General features: G+C 45.1%; 5 protein-coding genes across 12 annotated transcripts in view; all 5 read left to right on the top strand.

Moving 5' to 3' along the window:
- LOC133012097 (protocadherin gamma-A11-like) overlaps positions 1-22,261 on the top strand; it is a 250,455-nt gene that overhangs the window by 217,490 nt on the left and 10,704 nt on the right. For 2 of the 8 annotated variants that reach the window (XM_061080067.1, XM_061080066.1), the window contains exon 1: positions 18,197-20,870. The exons of the other annotated variants lie outside the window; for them this stretch is intronic. In XM_061080067.1, coding sequence (XP_060936050.1) covers positions 18,405-20,870 — 2,466 coding nt within the window. In that variant the 5' untranslated portion in view covers positions 18,197-18,404. Of the gene's footprint in view, positions 1-18,196; positions 20,871-22,261 lie in introns of those variants that run through there. 8 annotated transcript variants of the gene reach the window in all.
- Positions 1,038-3,811, top strand: LOC133012161 (protocadherin gamma-C5-like). Its single transcript, XM_061080141.1, has 2 exons — positions 1,038-3,517; positions 3,799-3,811. Exons 1-2 carry the CDS (start codon positions 1,044-1,046, stop codon positions 3,809-3,811), a joined length of 2,487 nt encoding a protein of 828 aa, XP_060936124.1. The 5' UTR covers positions 1,038-1,043.
- On the top strand, positions 4,399-6,897 carry LOC133012108 (protocadherin gamma-C5-like). Its single transcript, XM_061080083.1, has one exon. The coding sequence runs from the start codon at positions 4,417-4,419 to the stop codon at positions 6,895-6,897; it is 2,481 nt and encodes an 826-aa protein (XP_060936066.1). The 5' UTR covers positions 4,399-4,416.
- Positions 7,980-10,442, top strand: LOC133012099 (protocadherin gamma-C5-like). The gene has a single exon (XM_061080075.1). The coding sequence runs from the start codon at positions 7,980-7,982 to the stop codon at positions 10,440-10,442; it is 2,463 nt and encodes an 820-aa protein (XP_060936058.1).
- On the top strand, positions 11,327-13,810 carry LOC133012160 (protocadherin gamma-C5-like). Its single transcript, XM_061080140.1, has one exon. The coding sequence runs from the start codon at positions 11,342-11,344 to the stop codon at positions 13,808-13,810; it is 2,469 nt and encodes an 822-aa protein (XP_060936123.1). The 5' UTR covers positions 11,327-11,341.

The raw sequence follows: 22,261 nt of genomic DNA, 5'->3' as shown, positions 1-22,261 counted from the left end.
ATTTCTGTCATTCAGGTATGCAACTTCCTTCTGGCTACATGGTGTTTTAAATGCTTTTAATATTGGCTACAGCTCTCAAACATTGGTTTTCACTTTGTTTTGGGTATTTATAGTTACCTTCACAGGAGTTCTGGTGAGAGTTAAACTTGTGTTATCACATACGGTACTTTCATGTTATTTCATAATTTCTTTAAATTGTTGATGTCAGATACAAATAGAAAACGAAATACTAACATGGTCATCACTCGTTATTTCAACACAGTCATCTTCAATAACAAATCCTGGCCCTTTTGTGGTGCTTTTGTTACTCATTGACATCCTGTGATGCAATAGTGGTTGTTATTTTTAACTCCCTCTATTATTTTATTAATAATCCACAACATCATATAGTTAAATTAAAATTGTATTCACTTCTGTTTACGTTAAACAGTGCTCTTGTTTTTTGTAATGCTCTTATAATGGCAGTTTGTTTCAGCACCAGACACATGAACAGCGACACCTTGAATAGGTTTTCATATAACTGACGTAAACTGCTTTCTCTTTTCTTTTTTTCTTGTTCAAATCACAACAGTAGTTTTTGTTTAATCAAAGGTTCAAACAACCAGATCAGTATTGTTGCACTCAGAATATTATTTTAGGTGCAGTAACATTATTGGCCACGTAAAGCAGCTGACATTTCTCTACACACTGTAAATGCATTGAGGCGGATTCTTTGGAGGGCGACTGTGTCTTTAACAGCACTGCTCACCTCCCTTCCTATTGGATGGTAGAGATGAATATTGTCCACCAGTGAAAAACATAGAACTATACAAAGAGATCTACTCCCTCCCCCCATGCAGCCTCAGCACCATCAACACTTACAGTGCAATGAGCTGAATGAGAGGGAGTGATGCTCTTCTCGGAACTAGAAGGACTAATATTCATTTTACTTTTTGTCATGAGGCGATTTCGGAACTTTCTTTTAGATTAATGCCTCGTGGAAATGGGTGGTAACAATTTTCTTTTCGATTACCTCACTGGGAAATAATTTGAACGGACCGGGGATGACAAAGACAATAGGATACCGAGACTGGAGATGGCAGGCGCTTTGGTGGCATCATTTCTTTCTCTTGTGGAGTATAATTCACGGACAGACTCGTTACAGCATCCCGGAGGAACTAAAACAGGGCTCTGTGGTAGGAAATCTAGCCAAAGATCTTGGTTTGGGACTGTCTGAGATTTTTGACCGTAAGCTGCGAGTCGCCTCTGAGGCTGGTAAGCAGTATTTCACTGTGGATGCGGGGAAGGGCGAGCTGGTGGTGAATGACAGAATAGACAGAGAGGCGTTATGTGGACAAAGCGCCAGCTGTGTGTTGACTCTGCAAGTTGTTATTGATCAACCTTTGCAGTTGTACCGAGTCGAGGTGGAAATACAGGATATTAATGATAATTCCCCAAAATTTCCGTCGCAAGATATTATATTAGAAATAGCAGAGTCGACAGCGGCAGGGGCACGTTTTCCAGTGGAGACCGCTAAAGACCTTGATGTCGGAGTGAATTCAGTGAGGTCCTACACCATAAGTAAAGATGATTATTTTAGTTTAAAGATAAAAGACGTATCTGGTGGGAGGAAAGTCCCAGAACTCATCTTGTCTAAATCTCTCGACAGGGAGAAAAATGCGAGACATCAGCTTCAATTAACAGCTATAGACGGAGGAAACCCAGTGAAATCTGGGACCTGTGTAATAACCATTAATGTTCTTGATATCAATGATCATTTTCCTGTATTTGAAAAAAATATTTATAAAGTTTCCATAAGCGAAAACAGTGTAGAAGGTGCATCTATCATAAAACTGATAGCAAAAGATATTGATGAAGGCCCTAATGGAGAAGTAGAGTATTCATTTGGAACCCACACACCAGATACTGTCCTGTCTATGTTTAATATTGATTCGTTAACTGGAGAAATACGACTCGCAGGGCAATTAGATTTCGAAACAAACGAAAATTACGAAATTGACATTTGCGCAAAAGACAAAGGAGCTCCAAGAATGGAGGGACACTGTACTGTGCACATCGAGGTGGTTGATGTTAACGATAATGCTCCGAATATATTCCTGACCTCCCAACCAAACTCTGTGCCTGAAGACGCACCGAGTGGAACTGTTGTAGCGTTAATTAGTGCCCGAGACCTTGATTCAGGGGACAACGGTAAAGTGTCCTTACAGCTCCCGAAGAATTCGCCTTTCAATCTGAAACCCTCCTTTTCAGACAATTACGCACTGGTTACAGGTGCAGCTTTAGACCGAGAGAGCTTCTCAGAGTATAAGATCGACATTATTGCCACCGATTTAGGCTCTCCTCCTCTGTCCAGTAAGAAAACTGTATATGTCACTATAACAGATGTGAATGACAACCCCCCTGTATTCTCTCAGCCCTCCTATAATGTGTATTTAAAAGAGAATGGGGTACCAGGATCTATACTGTACTCAGTATCAGCCTCTGACCTGGATTTTGGTGAAAACGCAAAAATCTCTTACTCTATACTGGACTCTAAAGTGCAGGACGTTTCTGTCTCATCGTATGTTTACATTAACTCAGATAACGGCAGCATCTACAGCATGCACTCGTTTGACTATGAGAAACTGAAGGTGTTTCAGATTCAGGTTCAAGCAAAGGATCAGGGCTCTCCGTCTCTCAGCAGCAACACCACCGTCCATGTTTTTATCCTCGACCAGAACGACAACGCCCCCTCTGTTATTTACCCCTCCTCCGCTGTCCTGGGCTCCCTCTCTCATCAGAGGATGCCCCGCTCCGCTAAAGCGGGTCACCTGGTCACTAAGGTGACGGCCGTGGACGCGGACTCGGGCCATAACGCCTGGATCTCCTACAAAGTGACGGAGGCCACAGACGTCTCTCTGTTCACTGTCAATCTGTACACAGGGGAGGTGAGGACTAAACGCGCTGTGTCCGAGCAGGACGACTCCTCTCAGAGGCTGCTTATAGAGATCAAGGACGACGGGGACCCGGTCCAGTCCTCCACCGTCACGGTGTCCATCCAGCTGGAGGACGGTCTCCATGAGCCCATCTTAAACCTCCGACAGAAAGTGACCGAGCCCAGCAAGAAAACTGGGAGAATCACCCTGTATTTGATTCTCTCTCTGGCCTCGGTGTCCGTGCTGTCTCTGGTGACTTTTCTCATCTTAGCGGTTAAATGCATCAGGAGCAGCAGAAGCAGCGGTAGTTGCTGCATGAGACAGGGGGACTATGATGGTTACAAGAACCCCAACAGAAACCTGCAGATTCAGCTGAACACTGATGGACCCATTAAGTACGTGGAGGTCATGGGAGGAGACATGTTGTCTCAGAGTCAGTCCTTCCGGTCCTGTATGTCTCCAATGTCAGAGTACAGTGACTTCACTATGATTAAGCCCAGCAGCACCACTGACTTTAAGGAGGTGATGAGTGTCCTGGATGCGTCTTTACCGGACAGCACCTGGACCTTTGAGAGCCAGCAGGTGAGCAGAAAACAATGGACGTCACACATTTTCAGTTATCTTTGGCCAATAAGTTTATTTTGTAACCCTCAGGGTCGGTTTATATCTATGAGAGAATTATGGAGGTATAGTATTTTGACTTGGTTATTTTTTCTGTTTTGCTCTATTTGCTGCTTCAAACAGACAACATTTAAAAGTGTGTTATTCAACATTTGTTTCCATTCATGCACCTTTCATTATCTTCTATAACGCTCAATATTCCGATTTTAAACCTGCAATGCACATAAGCATTGACACACTGCTGTTGTCTCACTATAATCAGAAAATCAAGTTGATCCTACGTATATAACTAGGAACCAATATAGTATTTTTTAGTGAATGGAATATTTGGTAATATAATAAAATGTAATTGTAACATTTTTTAGATTGATTTATTATTGATTGACTTCATGAAAAGGAAAATATGGCTGCAGCAATCACTGAAACTTAGATTTAAATTTGTTTCTAAATTATAAAATATAAACCCACGTTTTATGTGGCGTTTTTATTTGTTTTCTTCTATTTTTTATGTGATAATTCGAGTAAAATGATCACATAAATCTCTCTCTCCTCCCCTCACTGCTGTCTGTGACGGAGGGAGGGGGGGGGCAGACTTGGCTCTCTGTGATTGGACAGCAAAGATGGCTGCTGTGATCCAATAGCATGGAGCACTGTACAAAGAGATCTACTCCATCCCCCTTTCTGTCTCACCACGGTAACAAACAGTGTCAGAGCCGGAGGAGAGATGTGCGTATTCGATGTCGTCTGGCATTTAGGTCTTTATTATAACCTATCTTGGAGTTAATTATGATGAAATGTCCATTCTGCCTGTGGAATTTATGTTGATCTGCTTGCATGAACAACACCTCGATGGGAAATAACATATTCTAATGGACCAAGGATGACAAAGACAATGGGATACCGAGACTGGAGATGGCAGGCGCTTTGGTGGCATCACTTCTTTCTCTTGTGGAGTATAACAGACGCACAGACTCGTTACAGCATCCCGGAGGAACTAAAACAGGGCTCTGTGGTAGGAAATCTAGCCAAAGATCTTGGTTTGGGCTTATCAGATATTTTTGAGCGTAAACTGCGAGTCGCCTCTGAGGCTGGTAAGCAGTATTTCAATGTGGATGCGGGGAAGGGCGAGCTGGTGGTGAATGACAGAATAGACAGAGAGGCTTTATGTGGACAAAGCGCCAGCTGTGTGCTGCCTCTGCAGGTTGTAACAGAGAATCCGTTACAACTACACAGAATAGAAGTTGAAATCAGGGACATTAATGACAATTCTCCCATTTTTTCAACAGAGGAGCGATCTTTAAAAATAGCCGAATCTACTGCCACAGGCATACGCTTTCCCATAGAAACAGCACAGGATCTTGACGTTGGTAGTAATTCAGTAAAATCGTATACTCTAAGTAAAGATGATTGTTTTAGTTTAAGGATTAAAGAATTATCAGGAAATCGAAAGGTTCCAGAACTTCTGCTGGAGAAATCCCTCGACAGAGAGAAACAAAGTGTACATCAGCTACTGCTGACCGCTGTAGACGGAGGCAACCCTGTCAGAACTGGAACCACAAATATTATAGTTACTGTACTCGACAATAACGATAATGTCCCTGTTTTCAAACGACCGTTGTATAATTTAACTGCGCATGAAAATAGCGTCACTGGTTCAGTTCTTGTAAAAGTCGAAGCAACGGACGCAGATGAAGGTGTTAATGGAGAGATTGAATATGCATTTGGTGAGCACACACCGCAGTCATTGTTGTCAATTTTTCATTTAAATTCGGAAACAGGTGACATTTCCATAGTAGGTTCCTTAGATTATGAAAGTAATACAATACATGAAATAGATATCACTGCAAAAGATAAAGGACTTCCTGAAATGGAGGGACACTGTCGTGTACAAGTAATAGTAATAGACATTAATGACAATGCGCCAGAAATAGTTCTCACCTCTGAACCAAATCCGTTACGGGAGGACTCGCCAAGAGGGACAGTAGTAGCTTTAATCAGTGCACGAGACCTTGACTCCGGCGATAACGCCAAAGTGACATTAAAGCTCCCAAAGGGATCCCCCTTTAATTTGAAACCGTCATTTGCTAATAATTACGCACTTGTTACAAACAGTGTTTTAGACCGAGAGAGTTTCTCTGAATATAACATTGAAATTACAGCCACTGACTCAGGCTCGCCTCCACTGTCCAGTAAGAAAATAATTCCTGTCAGCATCACTGATGTGAATGACAACCCCCCTGTATTCTCTCAGCCCTCCTATAATGTGTATTTAAAAGAGAATGGGGTACCAGGATCTATACTGTACTCAGTATCAGCCTCTGACCTGGATTTTGGTGAAAACGCAAAAATCTCTTACTCTATACTGGACTCTAAAGTGCAGGACGTTTCTGTCTCATCGTATGTTTACATTAACTCAGATAACGGCAGCATCTACAGCATGCACTCGTTTGACTATGAGAAACTGAAGGTGTTTCAGATTCAGGTTCAAGCAAAGGATCAGGGCTCTCCGTCTCTCAGCAGCAACACCACCGTCCATGTTTTTATCCTCGACCAGAACGACAACGCCCCCTCTGTTATTTACCCCTCCTCCGCTGTCCTGGGCTCCCTCTCTCATCAGAGGATGCCCCGCTCCGCTAAAGCGGGTCACCTGGTCACTAAGGTGACGGCCGTGGACGCGGACTCGGGCCATAACGCCTGGATCTCCTACAAAGTGACGGAGGCCACAGACGTCTCTCTGTTCACTGTCAATCTGTACACAGGGGAGGTGAGGACTAAACGCGCTGTGTCCGAGCAGGACGACTCCTCTCAGAGGCTGCTTATAGAGATCAAGGACGACGGGGACCCGGTCCAGTCCTCCACCGTCACGGTGTCCATCCAGCTGGAGGACGGTCTCCATGAGCCCATCTTAGACCTCCGACAGAAAGTGACCGCGCCCAGCAAGAAAACTGGGAGAATCACCTTGTATTTGATTCTCTCTCTGGCTTCGGTGTCCGTGCTGTCTCTGGTGACTTTTCTCATCTTAGCGGTTAAATGCATCAGGAGCAGCAGAAGCAGCGGTAGTTGCTGCATGAGACAGGGGGACTATGATGGTTACAAGAACCCAAACAGAAACCTGCAGATTCAGCTGAACACTGATGGACCCATAAAGTACGTGGAGGTCCTGGGAGGAGACATGTTGTCTCAGAGTCAATCCTTCCGGTCCTGTATGTCTCCAATGTCTCCAATGTCCGAGTACAGTGATTTCACTATGATTAAGCCCAGCAGCACCACTGACTTTAAGGAGGTGATCAGTGTCCTGGATGCGTCTTTACCGGACAGCACCTGGACCTTTGAGAGCCAGCAGGTGAGCAGAAAACAATAGGAGAGCCACTATGTAATCTTGTGTCGTTTCATTCAATATTTCTGTCATTCAGGTATGCAACTTCCTTCTGGTGACATGGTGTTTTAATTGCTTTTAGTATTGGCTACAGGTCACAAACATCAGTTTTCACTTTGTTTTGGGTATTTTAGTTACATTCACTGGAGTTCTGGTGAGAGTTAAACTTGTGTTATCACATACAATACTGTCATGTTATTTCAAAATTTCTTTAAATTGTTGATGTCAGATTACAGATGGAAGCGAAATACTAACATGGTAATCACTCCTCATTTCAACCCAGTCATCTTCAATAACAAATCCTAGCACTTTTGCGGGGCTTTTGCTACTCATGGACATCCTGTGCTGCAAAAGTGGTTGTTGCTTTTTACTACTTCTAATATTTTATTATTAATCCACAAAATCATATTATTTTAATTCAAACCTTGTTTTCAGTTCTGTTTACGTTATACAGTGCATTGGTTTTTTGAAATGCTCTTATAATGGCAGTTTGTTTCAGCACCAGACACATGAACAGCGACACCTTGAATAGGTTTTCATATAACTGACGTAAAACTGCTTTCTCTGTTCTTTTTTTCATGTTCAAATCACAGACGTAGTTTTGTTTAATCAAAGGTTCGAACAACCAGATCAGTATTGTTGCACTCAGAATATTATTTTAGGTGCAGTAACATTATTGGCCACGTAAAGCAGCTGGCATTTGTCTACACACTGTAAATGCATTGAGGCAGATTCTTTGGAGGGCGACTGTGTCTTTAACAGCACTGCTCACCTCCGTTCCTATTGGATGGTAGAGATGAATATTGTCCACCAGTAAAAAACATAGAACTATACAAAGAGATCTACTCCCTCCCCCCATGCAGCCTCAGCACCATCAACACTTACAGTGCAATGAGCTGAATGAGAGGGAGTGATGCTCTTCTCGGAACTAGAAGGACTAATATTCATATTACTTTTTGTCATGAGGCGATTTCGGAACTTTCTTTTAGATTAATGCCTCGTGGAAATGGGTGGTAACAATTTTCCTTTCGATTACCTCACTGGGAAATAATTCGAACGGTCCGGGGATGACAAAGACAATAGGATATCGGGACTGGAGATGGCAGGCGCTTTGGTGGCATCATTTCTTTCTCTTGTGGAGTGTAATTCACGGACAGACTCGTTACAGCATCCCGGAGGAATTAAAACAGGGCTCTGTGGTAGGAAATCTAGCCAAAGATCTTGGTTTGGGACTGTCTGAGATTTTTGACCGTAAGCTGCGAGTCGCCTCTGAGGCTGGTAAGCAGTATTTCACTGTGGATGCGGGGAAGGGCGAGCTGGTGGTGAATGACAGAATAGACAGAGAGGCTTTATGTGGACAAAGCGCCAGCTGTGTGTTGACTCTGCAAGTTGTTATTGATCAACCTTTGCAGTTGTACCGAGTCGAGGTGGAAATACAGGATATTAATGATAATTCACCCAAATTTCCGTCGCAAGATATTATATTAGAAATAGCAGAGTCGACCGCGGCAGGGGCACGTTTTCCAGTGGAGACCGCTAAAGATCTTGATCTCGGAGTGAATTCAGTGAGGTCCTATACCATAAGTAAAGATGATTATTTTAGTTTAAAGATAAAAGACTTATCTGGTGGGAGGAAAGTTCCAGAGCTCGTCTTGTCTAAACCACTGGACAGGGAGAAAAAGGCGACACACCAGCTTCAATTAACAGCTATAGACGGAGGAAACCCTGTGAAATCTGGGACCTGTGTTATAACCATTAATGTGCTTGATAATAATGATAATATTCCTGTATTTGAGAAAAATATTTATAAAGTTTCCATAAGCGAAAATAGTGTACAAGGTGCATCTATCATAAATCTAACAGCAAAAGATATTGATGAAGGCCCTAACGGAGAAGTAGAGTATTCATTTGGAACCCACACACCAGAAACTGTCCTGTCTATGTTTAATCTTGATTCGTTAACTGGAGAAATACGACTCGCAGGGCAATTAGATTTCGAAACAAACGAAAATTTCGAAATTGACATTTGTGCAAAAGACAAAGGAGCTCCAAGAATGGAGGGACGCTGCACTGTGCACATCGAGGTGGTTGATGTTAACGATAATGCTCCGAATATATTCCTGACCTCCCAACCAAACTCTGTGCCTGAAGACGCACCGAGTGGAACTGTTGTAGCGTTAATTAGTGCCCGAGACCTTGATTCAGGGGACAACGGTAAAGTGTCTTTACAGCTCCCGAAGAATTCGCCTTTCAATCTGAAACCCTCTTTTTCAGACAATTACGCACTGGTTACTGGTGCAGCCTTAGACCGAGAGAGTTTCTCAGAGTATAAGATCGACATTATTGCCACCGATTTAGGCTCTCCTCCTCTCTCCAGTAAGAAAACTGTAAATGTCACTATTACAGATGTGAATGACAACCCCCCTGTATTCTCTCAGCCCTCCTATAATGTGTATTTAAAAGAGAATGGGGTACCAGGATCTATACTGTACTCAGTATCAGCCTCTGACCTGGATTTTGGTGAAAACGCTAAAATCTCTTACTCTATACTGGACTCTAAAGTGCAGGACGTTTCTGTCTCCTCGTATGTTTACATTAACTCAGACAACGGCAGCATCTACAGCATGCACTCGTTTGACTACGAGAAACTGAAGGTGTTTCAGATTCAGGTTCAGGCAAAGGATCAGGGCTCTCCGTCTCTCAGCAGCAACACCACCGTCCATGTTTTTATCCTGGACCAGAACGACAACGCGCCCTCTGTTATTTACCCCTCCTCCGCTATACTGGGCTCCCTCTCTCATCAGAGGATGCCCCGCTCCGCTAAAGCGGGTCACCTGGTCACTAAGGTGACGGCCGTGGACGCGGACTCGGGCCATAACGCCTGGATCTCCTACAAAGTGACGGAGGCCACAGACGCCTCTCTGTTCACTGTCAATCTGTACACAGGGGAGGTGAGGACTAAACGCGCTGTGTCCGAGCAGGACGACTCCTCTCAGAGGCTGCTTATAGAGATCAAGGACGACGGGGACCCGGTCCAGTCCTCCACCGTCACGGTGTCCATCCAACTGGAGGACGGTCTCCATGAGCCCATCTTAGACCTCCGACAGAAAGTGACCGAGCCCAGCAAGAAAACTGGGAGAATCACCCTGTATTTGATTCTCTCTCTGGCCTCGGTGTCCGTGCTGTCTCTGGTGACTTTTCTCATCTTAGCGGTTAAATGCATCAGGAGCAGCAGAAGCAGCGGTAGTTGCTGCATGAGACAGGGGGACTATGATGGTTACAAGAACCCCAACAGAAACCTGCAGATTCAGCTGAACACTGATGGACCCATAAAGTACGTGGAAGTCATGGGAGGAGACATGTTGTCTCAGAGTCAGTCCTTCCGGTCCTGTATGTCTCCAATGTCAGAGTACAGTGACTTCACTATGATTAAGCCCAGCAGCACCACTGACTTTAAGGAGGTGATCAGTGTCCTGGATGCGTCTTTACCGGACAGCACCTGGACCTTTGAGAGCCAGCAGGTGAGCTGAAAACAATGAACGTCACACATTTTCAGTTATCTTTGGCCAATAAGTTTATTTTTAACCCTCAGGGTCGGTTTATATCTATGAGAGAATTATGGAGGTATAGTATTTTGACTTGGTTATTTTTCAGTTTTGTTCTATTTGCTGCTTCAAACATTTAAAAGTGTGTTATTCAACATTTGTTTCCATTCATGCATCTTTCATTATCTTATATGACCTTCAATATCCCGAGTTTAAACCTGCAATGCACATAAGCATTGACACACTGCTGTTGCTCACTATAATCAGAAAATCAAGTTGATCCTATGTATATAACTAGGAACCAATATAGTATTTTTTAGCGAATGGAATATTTGGTAATGTAATAAAATGTAATTGTAAGATTTTTTAGATTGATTTATTATTGATTGATTTCATGAAAAGGAAAATATGGCTGCAGCAATCACTGAAACTTAGATTTAAATTTGTTTCTCAATTATTTAATATAAAGACACGTTTTATGTGGCGTTTTTATTTGTTTTCTTCTATTTTTTATGTGATAATTCGAGTAAAATTATCAGATAAATCTCTCTCCCCTCCCCTCACTGCTGTCTGTGACGGAGGGAGGGGGGGGCAGACTTGGCTCTCTGTGATTGGACAGCAAAGATGGCTGCTGTGATCCAATAGCATGGAGCACTGTACAAAGAGATCTACTCCATCCCCCTTTCTGTCTCACCACGGTTACAAACAGTGTCAGAGCCGGAGGAGAGATGTGCGTATTCGATGTCGTCTGGCATTTAGGTCTTTATTATAACCTATCTTGGAGTTAATTATGATGAAATGTCCATTCTGCCTGTGGAATTTATGTTGATCTGCTTGCGTGAACAACACCTCGATGGGAAAAAACATATTCTAATGGACCAAGGATGACAAAGACAATGGGATACCGAGACTGGAGATGGCAGGCGCTTTGGTGGCATCACTTCTTTCTCTTGTGGAGTATAACAGACGCACAGACTCGTTACAGCATCCCGGAGGAATTAAAACAGGGCTCTGTGGTAGGAAATCTAGCCAAAGATCTTGGTTTGGGATTATCAGACATTTTTAATCGTAAACTGCGAGTCGCCTCCGAGGCTGGTAAGCAGTATTTCACTGTGGATGCGGGGAAGGGCGAGCTGGTGGTGAATGAAAGAATAGACAGAGAGGATTTATGTGCACAAAGCGCCAGCTGTGTTGTACCTCTGCAGGTTGTTATAGAGAACCCGTTACATCTGTATCGAATAGAGGTAGAAATAAGAGATGTCAACGACAATTCCCCGAATTTTCTCAGCAAAGAAAAAAATTTGAAAATAGCGGAGCTGACCGCGGTGGGTGCGCGCTACCCGTTGGAGACCGCACAAGACCTCGACGTGGGTAGTAATTCACTAAAATCGTACAGTCTCAGCAAAGATGAATGTTTTAGTTTAAAAATTAAAGACTTGGCTAATGGACGAAAAATGCCAGAGCTTGTATTGGAAAAACCGTTAGATAGAGAAAAACAAAACATCCATACCTTACTGCTGACAGCGTTAGATGGTGGAAGTCCTGTCAAAACTGGAACATCGAAGATTATAGTGACCGTATTAGACAACAACGACAATGTCCCTGTTTTCAAAAAGGCTTTGTATAAAATAAGTCTCCCTGAAAATAGTCAAAGTGGGTTAATGATTTTAAAGGTGGAAGCAACAGACGCAGATGAGGGTATTAATGGAGAGATTGAATATTCATTTGCTGACCATACACCAGAGACTATGTTGTCTATTTTTCAGATAAACCCGGAAACAGGAGAAATAATGCTTATTGGACAGTTAGATTATGAAAACGTTGCAATACACGAGATTGACATTAACGCAAAAGATAAAGGAATTCCAGAAAGTGAAGGTCATTGTCGTGTTCAAGTGGAGGTGGTGGACATGAATGATAATGCTCCAGAAATTGTTCTTACTTCAAAACCGAGCCAAGTGCCCGAGGACGCACCGAGTGGCACTGTAGTTGCTCTGCTCACTGCTCGGGACCTTGACTCTGGTGATAATGGAAAGGTGACATTGCAACTTCCAAAAGATTCTCCTCTAACTTTGAAACCTTCATTTTCTAATAACTATGCGCTGGTGACACGGGGTGCTCTAGATAGAGAGAGTTACTCAGAGTATAACATTGAAATCACAGCCACTGACTCAGGCTCCCCCCCTCTCTCGAGTAAAAAAATAATTCCAGTCAGCATCACTGATGTGAATGACAACCCTCCTGTATTCTCTCAGCCCTCCTATAATGTGTATTTAAAAGAGAATGGGGTACCAGGATCTATACTGTACTCAGTATCAGCCTCTGACCTGGATTTTGGTGAGAACGCTAAAATCTCTTACTCTATACTGGACTCTAAAGTGCAGGACGTTTCTGTCTCGTCGTATGTTTACATTAACTCAGATAACGGCAGCATCTACAGCATGCACTCGTTTGACTATGAGAAACTGAAGGTGTTTCAGATTCAGGTTCAGGCAAAGGATCAGGGCTCTCCGTCTCTCAGCAGCAACACCACCGTCCATGTTTTTATCCTGGACCAGAACGACAACGCCCCCTCTGTTATTTACCCCTCCTCCGCTGTCCTGGGCTCCCTCTCTCACCAGAGGATGCCCCGCTCCGCTAAAGCAGGTCACCTGGTCACTAAGGTGACGGCCGTGGACGCGGACTCGGGCCATAACGCCTGGATCTCCTACAAAGTGGCGGAGGCCACAGACGCCTCTCTGTTCACTGTCAATCTGTACACAGGGGAGGTGAGGACTAAACGCGCTGTGTCCGAGCAGGACGACTCCTCTCAGAGGCTGCTTATAGAGATCAAGGACGACGGGGACCCGGTCCAGTCCTCCACCGTCACGGTGTCCATCCAGCTGGAGGACGGTCTCCATGAGCCCATCTTAGACCTCCGACAGAAAGTGACCGAGCCCAGCAAGAAAACTGGGAGAATCACCTTGTATTTGATTCTCTCTCTGGCCTCGGTGTCCGTGCTGTCGCTGGTGACTTTTCTCATCTTAGCGGTTAAATGCATCCGGAGCAGCAGAAGCAGCGGTAGTTGCTGCATGAGACAGGGGGACTATGATGGTTACAAGAACCCCAACAGAAACCTGCAGATTCAGCTGAACACTGATGGACCCATAAAGTACGTGGAGGTTATGGGAGGAGACATGTTGTCTCAGAGTCAGTCCTTCCGGTCCTGTATGTCTCCAATGTCCGAGTACAGTGACTTCACTATGATTAAGCCCAGCAGCACCACTGACTTTAAGGAGGTGATCAGTGTCCTGGATGCGTCTTTACCGGACAGCACCTGGACCTTTGAGAGCCAGCAGGTGAGCATGGTGTAATACCAACGTAGCAAACACAGAATTTTATTGTAATTGCTTTGTTTGTGGGAAATCGCAGCGTTCTCAGCCACTAAACTGATCACTGCATTTATATATGATTTTATTAATTAATTAAATAAAATATTTAATAAATGAAAATGTAAAATCTAAATATTTATATATAGCATTTACATAAAAAAAGTAAGTGTGCTAGAAACTGCAGAGATTCTCGATCTGAGACTTTCAGCACCAAAGGGATGGACAGCGACTCTGACCCATGAGACCAGTGGACGGCCAGCGAATAAATAGTTGTTTGAAGCATTAACGCAGGGTGTAACACTGAAAATCCATCAACATAAACCTAATTCACTCTACTATTTTCATTTATTTCATGACTGGTCTGTTTGTTTATTTATTTTTTACTAATTTACGTAAAAGGGGCTGATGGTATTTAGGCATCAAATACATGGAAACACATATTGTGTCAATGCAATTACAATTTAAACTTACATTTAATGTAATTTAGGCATCAACCTAATACATTTATAACTTTTTCATATATTTGATGCTTTGATATGTTTAAATACATCTCCCTCTGACTCTTCACTCGCTCATTCATGACAGTGCAAATGGTGAGTGTGTCTTTAACGGCGCTGCTTAGTGGTGCTCTCATTGGATGTGAGAGGAGGATGCTGTGCACCAATAACATTCAGAACTGTACAAAGAGATCTACTCCCTCCCCCATGCAGCTTCAGCACCACAACCACATTGCTCAGAATGGGGGAGAGAGAGTGTAGGTAAATGTTGAATATAAGCGAGGGAATCATGTCAATTCTTAATTCATTTTTTGGCCATAAACGGCCATCTTTTTAACGGAATATGTCACGCTCTTGGGATGTGGATTTTGACTTTATGTTCTTTGTTCCTGTGGATTGGAAATGATGCATTTTACTGAATCACGGATGACAAAGACAATGGGATACCGAGACTGGAGATGGCAGGCGCTTTGGTGGCATCACTTCTTTCTCTTGTGGAGTATAATAGATGCACAGACTCGTTACAGCATCCCGGAGGAACTAAAACAGGGCTCTGTGGTAGGAAATCTAGCCAAAGATCTTGGTTTGGGACTGTCTGAGATTTTTGACCGTAAACTGCGAGTCGCCTCGGAGGCTGGTAAGCAGTATTTCACTGTGGATGCGGGGAAGGGCGAGCTCGTGGTGAATGACAGAATAGACAGAGAGGCTTTATGTGGACAAAGCGACAGCTGTGTTCTACCTCTGCAAGTGGTCATTGAGGACCCGCTACAGTTGCATCGCATTGAGGTTGAAATACGAGATATTAATGACAATTCGCCAGGTTTCATTTCAAACGAATTATCTTTAAAAATAGCAGAATCAGCAGCAGTTGGCACTAGCTTTCATTTGGAGCGCGCAACTGACCCAGACGTTGGCAGCAATTCACTCAAATCGTATACTCTTAGTAAAAACGAGTGTTGTTCCCTCAGAATCAAAGAGATTGAGGGTGGTAAGACCGTTCCGGAACTTGTCTTAGATAAGCCACTAGATCGAGAAAAGAAAGCTGTTCACAAAATCCTACTAACAGCATTAGACGGAGGGAATCCAGTTCGATCAGGAACGTCACAAATAACCATAACCGTGCTTGATATAAATGATAATTTTCCAGTGTTTGAAAAAAACGTTTATAAAGTAACACTCGGTGAAAAAAGTATGAAGGGAGCTGTTGTGATAAAACCCAAAGCAACAGATGCAGATGAAGGTTTGAATGGTCAAATCGAATTCTCATTTGGCTCCCGGACTCCAGATTTTGAGTCGTCAATCTTTGATATTAACTCTATAACGGGGGAAATTAGTCTGAAAGGCGAGTTAGACTATGAAACTGTAAAGTCGTTTGACATCGATGTCACTGCAAAAGACAAAGGAAGCCCGGAAATGGAGGGACACTGCCGCGTGCAGGTTGATATTACTGATTTCAATGACAACGCTCCTGAAATAGTCCTCACGTCTCAGCCGAAGCCAGTGCGCGAGGACGCACCAAGCGGCACAGTAGTTGCCCTGATCAGTGCGCGTGATCTTGATTCTGCTGATAATGGCAAAGTAACGTTGCAACTCACCAAGGGCTTCCCCTTCACTCTGAAACCTTCTTTTTCTAATAATTACGCACTGGTTACCAGTGGTACTTTAGACAGGGAGAGCTGCTCACACTATGATATGGAAATAACAGCCACTGACTCAGGCTCGCCTCCTCTGTCCAGTAAGAAAATAATTCCAGTCAGCATCACTGATGTAAATGACAACCCTCCTGTATTCTCTCAGCCCTCCTATAATGTGTATTTAAAAGAGAATGGGGTACCAGGATCTATACTGTACTCAGTATCAGCCTCTGACCTGGATTTTGGTGAAAACGCTAAAATCTCTTACTCTATACTGGACTCTAAAGTGCAGGACATTTCTGTCTCCTCGTATGTTTACATTAACTCAGACAACGGCAGCATCTACAGCATGCACTCGTTTGACTACGAGAAACTGAAGGTGTTTCAGATTCAGGTTCAGGCAAAGGATCAGGGCTCTCCGTCTCTCAGCAGCAACACCACCGTCCATGTTTTTATCCTGGACCAGAACGACAACGCCCCCTCTGTTATTTACCCCTCCTCCGCTATACTGGGCTCCCTCTCTCATCAGAGGATGCCCCGCTCCGCTAAAGCAGGTCACCTGGTCACCAAGGTGACGGCCGTGGACGCGGACTCGGGCCATAACGCCTGGATCTCCTACAAAGTGACGGAGGCCACAGACGCCTCTCTGTTCACTGTCAATCTGTACACAGGGGAGGTGAGGACTAAACGCGCTGTGTCCGAGCAGGACGACTCCTCTCAGAGGCTGCTTATAGAGATCAAGGACGACGGGGACCCGGTCCAGTCCTCCACCGTCACGGTGTCCATCCAGCTGGAGGACGGTCTCCATGAGCCCATCTTAGACCTCCGACAGAAAGTGACCGAGCCCAGCAGGAAAACTGGGAGAATCACCCTGTATTTGATTCTCTCTCTGGCCTCAGTGTCTGTGCTGTCTCTGGTGACTTTTCTCATCTTAGCGGTTAAATGCATCAGGAGCAGCAGAAGCAGCGGTAGTTGCTGCATGAGACAGGGGGACTATGATGGTTACAAGAACCCCAACAGAAACCTGCAGATTCAGCTGAACACTGATGGACCCATAAAGTACGTGGAGGTCATGGGAGGAGACATGTTGTCCCAGAGTCAGTCCTTCCGGTCCTGTATGTCTCCAATGTCAGAGTACAGTGATTTCACTATGATTAAGCCCAGCAGCACCACTGACTTTAAGGAGGTGATCAGCGTCCTGGATGCGTCTTTACCGGACAGCACCTGGACCTTTGAGAGCCAGCAGGTGAGCAGAAAACGAAAAGGCCATTCCTAAAATTGTGTTTGTAGAAGTTTCATCAACAGAATTTTACTAATTTTGTTTGTGTGGTGCTTCTAAACAACGAAAACCAGGTGGCACACCTTCTCTAGGGTCATCGCATAGAAATGTCACAATTTTCTTAGTAATATTTCTCTATTATAAATGGCTATAACTTTAGTAAACGAGTGACTTTTTATTATATAAAGTATCCTAATTTCATTTGGCACCTCTTTATACTGGAATAAAACAGTTAATTTAAAATGTTCATGTCCAGGTTATTATTTCAATATTTTCTCCAACTTTCCTCTTTTGTCCATTCATTCTAACTCCAATAATGTCCTGTTGTATTGTCTGCAGCAATGATTTTACTTTATTGTTCTTTCATAAATGCACTTTAGTTTGAGCTACATTACGTTGGCATTTTTATAGCTGTGATTTATTTGAAAGTATTTTCAATAGAACGACTTCACTTTATGGCCCAATGAAGTTTGACTCCAGCTTCACTTTGATGTGCGCTTGGGTTTCAGGGCAAAAACCACTTTGGAAACTATGCCCCCCCGCGGTTACGAATGGCATCGCTATAAATAACAGCCACCTCTTACTGCTCTAAGGAGCACTTATTGGGAGCGTGCTTGTTCGTGCGTGTGTGTGTGTGTCTGTAACACTAAATTCACTTCCAAACTCTGTGCAAATGCAATTTTTCATTATCCAAGAAAAAGCACCGATACTTCCTCCTGCTTTCCCCTCGGCATTGTCCTCTCCCACCTCTGAGCTGTGAGACTGGTACTCGCCTCTCGGTGGAAGTGGAGTGACTGAATAAAGTTTTCAATGGGTGAGGGAGTGTGTGAGGGAGTGTGTGAGCTGTGTGACAGCCCTGGTCCAGCCCTGTCCTCCAATGAGAGGGGAGGCCCTCAGTGGCCTCTCCCCGCCCATGAGGGGGGGGTGAGGCGGCGGAGACAGAGCAGAGTTTCAGCGGAGACGGAGGAAAAAAAAACTTTGATTTTCGCCCTCGTTTTCTCTCTCACGTCGGCCGTCATGATCACTTCAAAACTTCCCATCGCCCTGTTTTTAAAACGGAAATGTTCGCCCTCCAGAGGGACAGGCTGGTTGTGAAACTACCATGGATCCGTTACGGTGAGAGAAGAAGTTAGAAACTTTCCCCCGGATCCTCGGAGCGCAGCACAATGGACCCCGGGCAGAGGACGCGCTCCAGAGGAGGGAGGCTGTGGAGCCTTTGCTTGTATCTCGCCGGCCTCTCCTGTGCGTCCGCCCAGCTCAGCTATTCCGTATCGGAGGAACTAAGCCCGGGCTCCGTCGTTGGGAATATCGCACAAGATTTGGGTCTGACTGCCCAGCGGATCGACCAGAGGAGGCTGCGGGTGGTCTCGGATTCCTCCACTCAGTACTTCGAGGTGAAGCAGGCGACCGGCGATCTGGTCATCAAACAAAGTATAGACCGGGAGCGAATGTGCGAGCTGAGTTTAACGTGCACGCTCCACCTTCAGATAGTTCTGGATGATCCATTAGAGATCCTTCGCGTGGTGGTGGAGATTCTGGATGTGAATGACAACGCGCCGCACTTTCCCACCAGCAACATTTCCTTGGAGATCTCCGAGGCGGCCGCGCCGGGCACACGGTTCCGCTTGGAGAGCGCGCACGACCCGGACGTGGGGACCAACTCGTTACGCACGTACCATCTCGCAGCGAATGACTTTTTTACTTTGAACGTGGAAACTAAAAGCGACGGCAGTAAGTTTCCAGAGCTCGTGGTGGACAAACCTCTGGACAGGGAGACGCTGGCCAAGTTTCGCCTGATGCTCACAGCTGTGGACGGGGGGCAGCCGGAGAAATCTGGCTCAACCCTTATGCTCATTAAAGTTCTGGATGTAAATGACAATGCGCCCGTCTTTGACGAACCAGTGAATAAAGTTAGACTATTAGAAAATGTTGCACTGGGCACTTTAATAACAAAGCTGAACGCAACTGACGCGGATTCCGGCAACAATGGAGAAATCTCTTTTCTTTTTAGTAAATATACACCGGAGGGGGTTCTCCGACTCTTCAGTGTGGATTCTAAAAGCGGGGAGATCCGTGTGAAGGGCCATGTGGACTATGAGAAGGCCACCGCGTACCACATCACAGTGCAGGCCAGAGATGGGGGCTCTCCTGCTATGGAGGGCTCATGTAACGTCCTAGTGGACATTGTTGATGTGAATGACAACGCACCAGAGGTCACGCTGACGTCACTGACCAGTCCTATTAGAGAGGACTCGGCATCAGAGACAGCAATAGCTCTCATTAGTGCCCGGGACCTGGACTCGGGTGTGAATGGAGAGGTTACATTGACTGTCCAACCAGGTTTGCCATTTAAACTTATTCCAGCCTTTGGCATGCATTACAGCCTCATCACAGCTGGCAACTTGGACCGTGAGACTGTCCCAGAGTACACAGTGGTCATCAGGGCCACTGACGCGGGTTCACCACGCCTCTCATCACAGATCACCTTCGTGGTGGAGCTCTCTGATGTGAATGACAATGCTCCAACTTTCTCTCAGGATAAATACTCTGTGGACATCCCAGAGAGCAACGCTCCCAGTGCTCCCATCGCAGCTGTTTCAGCCACTGACCCAGACCTCGGGGACAATGCTCGCATATCGTACTCCATCCTTCCCAGCATGGTCCAGGGCTCACCCATTGCTTCTTATGTCTACATTAACCCAGACAATGGTCACATCCACAGCATGCGCTCTCTGGATCATGAGCAGCTCAATGCTTTCCGTATTGAGGTGCAGGCCCGGGATGCTGGGGTGCCCCCACGGACCGCTAATGTCACCGTGCATGTGTTTGTGGTGGATGTGAATGACAATGCACCAGTGATTGTATATCCCTCCTACCCAAAAGAGAAAGGATTACAGCTTGTTGTGCCCCCATCTGCAGGCCCAGGGCACCTCATAAATAAACTTGTAGGGGTGGATGCAGACAGTGGGCACAATGCATGGCTGTTTTACTCCATAGCCCTGGGACCAAATGCTGGAATGTTTCGTATCGGGCCACACACAGGTGAGCTCCGCACAGCCCGCAAATGGGCCGAGGAGGAAGAGGGCTCAGCCTATGACATTTTGGTTATCATCCAGGACAATGGTGAACCGCCCAAGTCTTGTTCTGTGAACATTACAGTAACCGTGGAGGAGAAGAGCACAGCCGTCGATGCACCAGCAAGCCCTCGCCACACGCCCTTTTACCACCGCACAGGGATGTCAGACATCACCTTGTACCTGATCATCTCTCTAGCCTGTGTATCAGCTGTCTCCTTCATCACCTTTGTTGCCCTCATGATACGCTGCCTAAGGCACCGGACCCCGGGCCTGGATGACTCCTGCGACTCTTGCTGTTACGACAGCCACAGGTCCAGCCGCTACCATCAGAGGCCGAGCAAGGACCTGCACCTGCAGCTCAACAGCGATGGACCCATACGCTACATGGAGGTGGTGGGAGGCTCCCAGGATCCAAACACTCGCACTTACAGGCCGTGCTACTCCACCCTATCCAGCCGGAGTGACTTTGTATTTATGAAGACGCCAATGCTGAGTCAAAACAACACGCTCAACATGACACTCAGCAGGAAGCACCTTATGAACTCAGTCAATGAGGTGAGGGCTCAAGTTGGAGAGAGGGAATTGCATTGGTTGAATTTGCAAAGGTGTGACCTAAACAATACAGGTGTTTCGGTTTGGATGAATATGGATGTTAGAGAAGCATGTGGATGTATGGGTTGTCGAGTATCTGAAAACATCACATATCATATTTATATCTGTTTTGGTGCTTTGACTCCTGACAGTGGAGTAGTAGTACTAACCTTGGTTTCCTCAGGCACGCAGCGCTGCAGTATCTTATATGTATTATTTCCACATGGAGAAAAAGCTCTTAAGGCTTCCACATGACAGATTTGGGCAGAGAGAAGAATCTTTAATATTTTATACTACCCCTTGGTTGGAAATGAGGTCTCTCCCTTTCAGTCACTAAACTGGTTGAGAAGAACTGTTCTTTATGGTAAAGATGCAGATTGAGTGAAATATTCCGAAAGAACAAAGATGAAGATGGCTGAAGAAAGGGGAAAGGGGGGAACATAAGTGCTTCTAGCAGATGGAGAGGTGGAGACAACAGATGAAAATAGGTCCTGCAGTGTTGGCTCAGTGGAATAGCTGAGAGACTGAGGGGAACAGGATGACAGGGGGAGAGGTGGGAGGAGGGTGAGAGGAAAAGGGCCAAGGAACGAAAATGGTGAGAGGGGTGGGGGGAGAGAGTCAAAGAATAAAGCGGTGACTGAAAAACAGGAATCCAGTGGGTCAGTGGCCTGACCCCTGACTTCCTGTTGTCCTCTGAACTTTTGGTTATCGGCTCCAGGCCTCTGCATCACATGAGTGTGGTGTTCCCGTTCCTAATTATCATTTGTAGATCCTCCTTTCAATGTGTTCAGTGTTGGGTGTGAAGGACGGCCGACCACATAATGACCACATGTCAGCTATAGAAAATGGCTGACAGTGCTCTCACCAGGATGAGTCATTTTAAGGGAATTCTAAAAGGATTTTCTCCTCCTTAATCCATTCATCCTTAGTCATATTGTCTTTAATGTGGAGTTGATGATTGAAGGTTGTGGTATTTTCTTTGGTGTTTTAATGGAAACTGTTCCTTCTCCACAGTTTACCCTTTAACATCGTCTAGTTCTTGTTTTGTGCGTCTGTGTAACATAGATTCTCTCTCTGCATTGAAGGGGTTTGTCCCTGAGGTTAGCAGGATGCCATCTGTCTCTCAGCTCTAGTGACACGTGTGCAATGAAGACAACAGAGGAAAAGAGGTGGAGGGAGATAGATAAAGGGGAAGAAAGGATGGCTTTACGCACGTGTGCCGCAGCAACAGACGGCACAGGCTGTAATGCCTTAAGAGCTCTTGCTATCACTGTGAGTGTTTATGTGCCTGTGCGTGAGATTGTGTGTAAAAAGCATCAGGCACAAGGAGCCCTGCAGTAGTGTTTAATTTTAGC

The sequence above is a fragment of the Limanda limanda genome, chromosome 10 (assembly GCF_963576545.1).
Source record: "Limanda limanda chromosome 10, fLimLim1.1, whole genome shotgun sequence".
NCBI classification, from domain to species: Eukaryota; Metazoa; Chordata; class Actinopteri; order Pleuronectiformes; family Pleuronectidae; genus Limanda; species Limanda limanda.
The sequence above is the reverse complement of the archived record's forward strand: the minus strand, read 5'-3'. Positions and strand labels throughout refer to the sequence as shown.

What these genes read in the sequence shown, in the direction of transcription:
- LOC133012160 (XM_061080140.1), top strand. Translation starts at nt 11,342, where the DNA reads ATGACAAAGACAATGGGATACCGAGACTGGAGATGGCAGGCGCTTTGG.
- LOC133012099 (XM_061080075.1), top strand. Translation starts at nt 7,980, where the DNA reads ATGACAAAGACAATAGGATATCGGGACTGGAGATGGCAGGCGCTTTGG.
- LOC133012161 (XM_061080141.1), top strand. Translation starts at nt 1,044, where the DNA reads ATGACAAAGACAATAGGATACCGAGACTGGAGATGGCAGGCGCTTTGG.
- LOC133012108 (XM_061080083.1), top strand. Translation starts at nt 4,417, where the DNA reads ATGACAAAGACAATGGGATACCGAGACTGGAGATGGCAGGCGCTTTGG.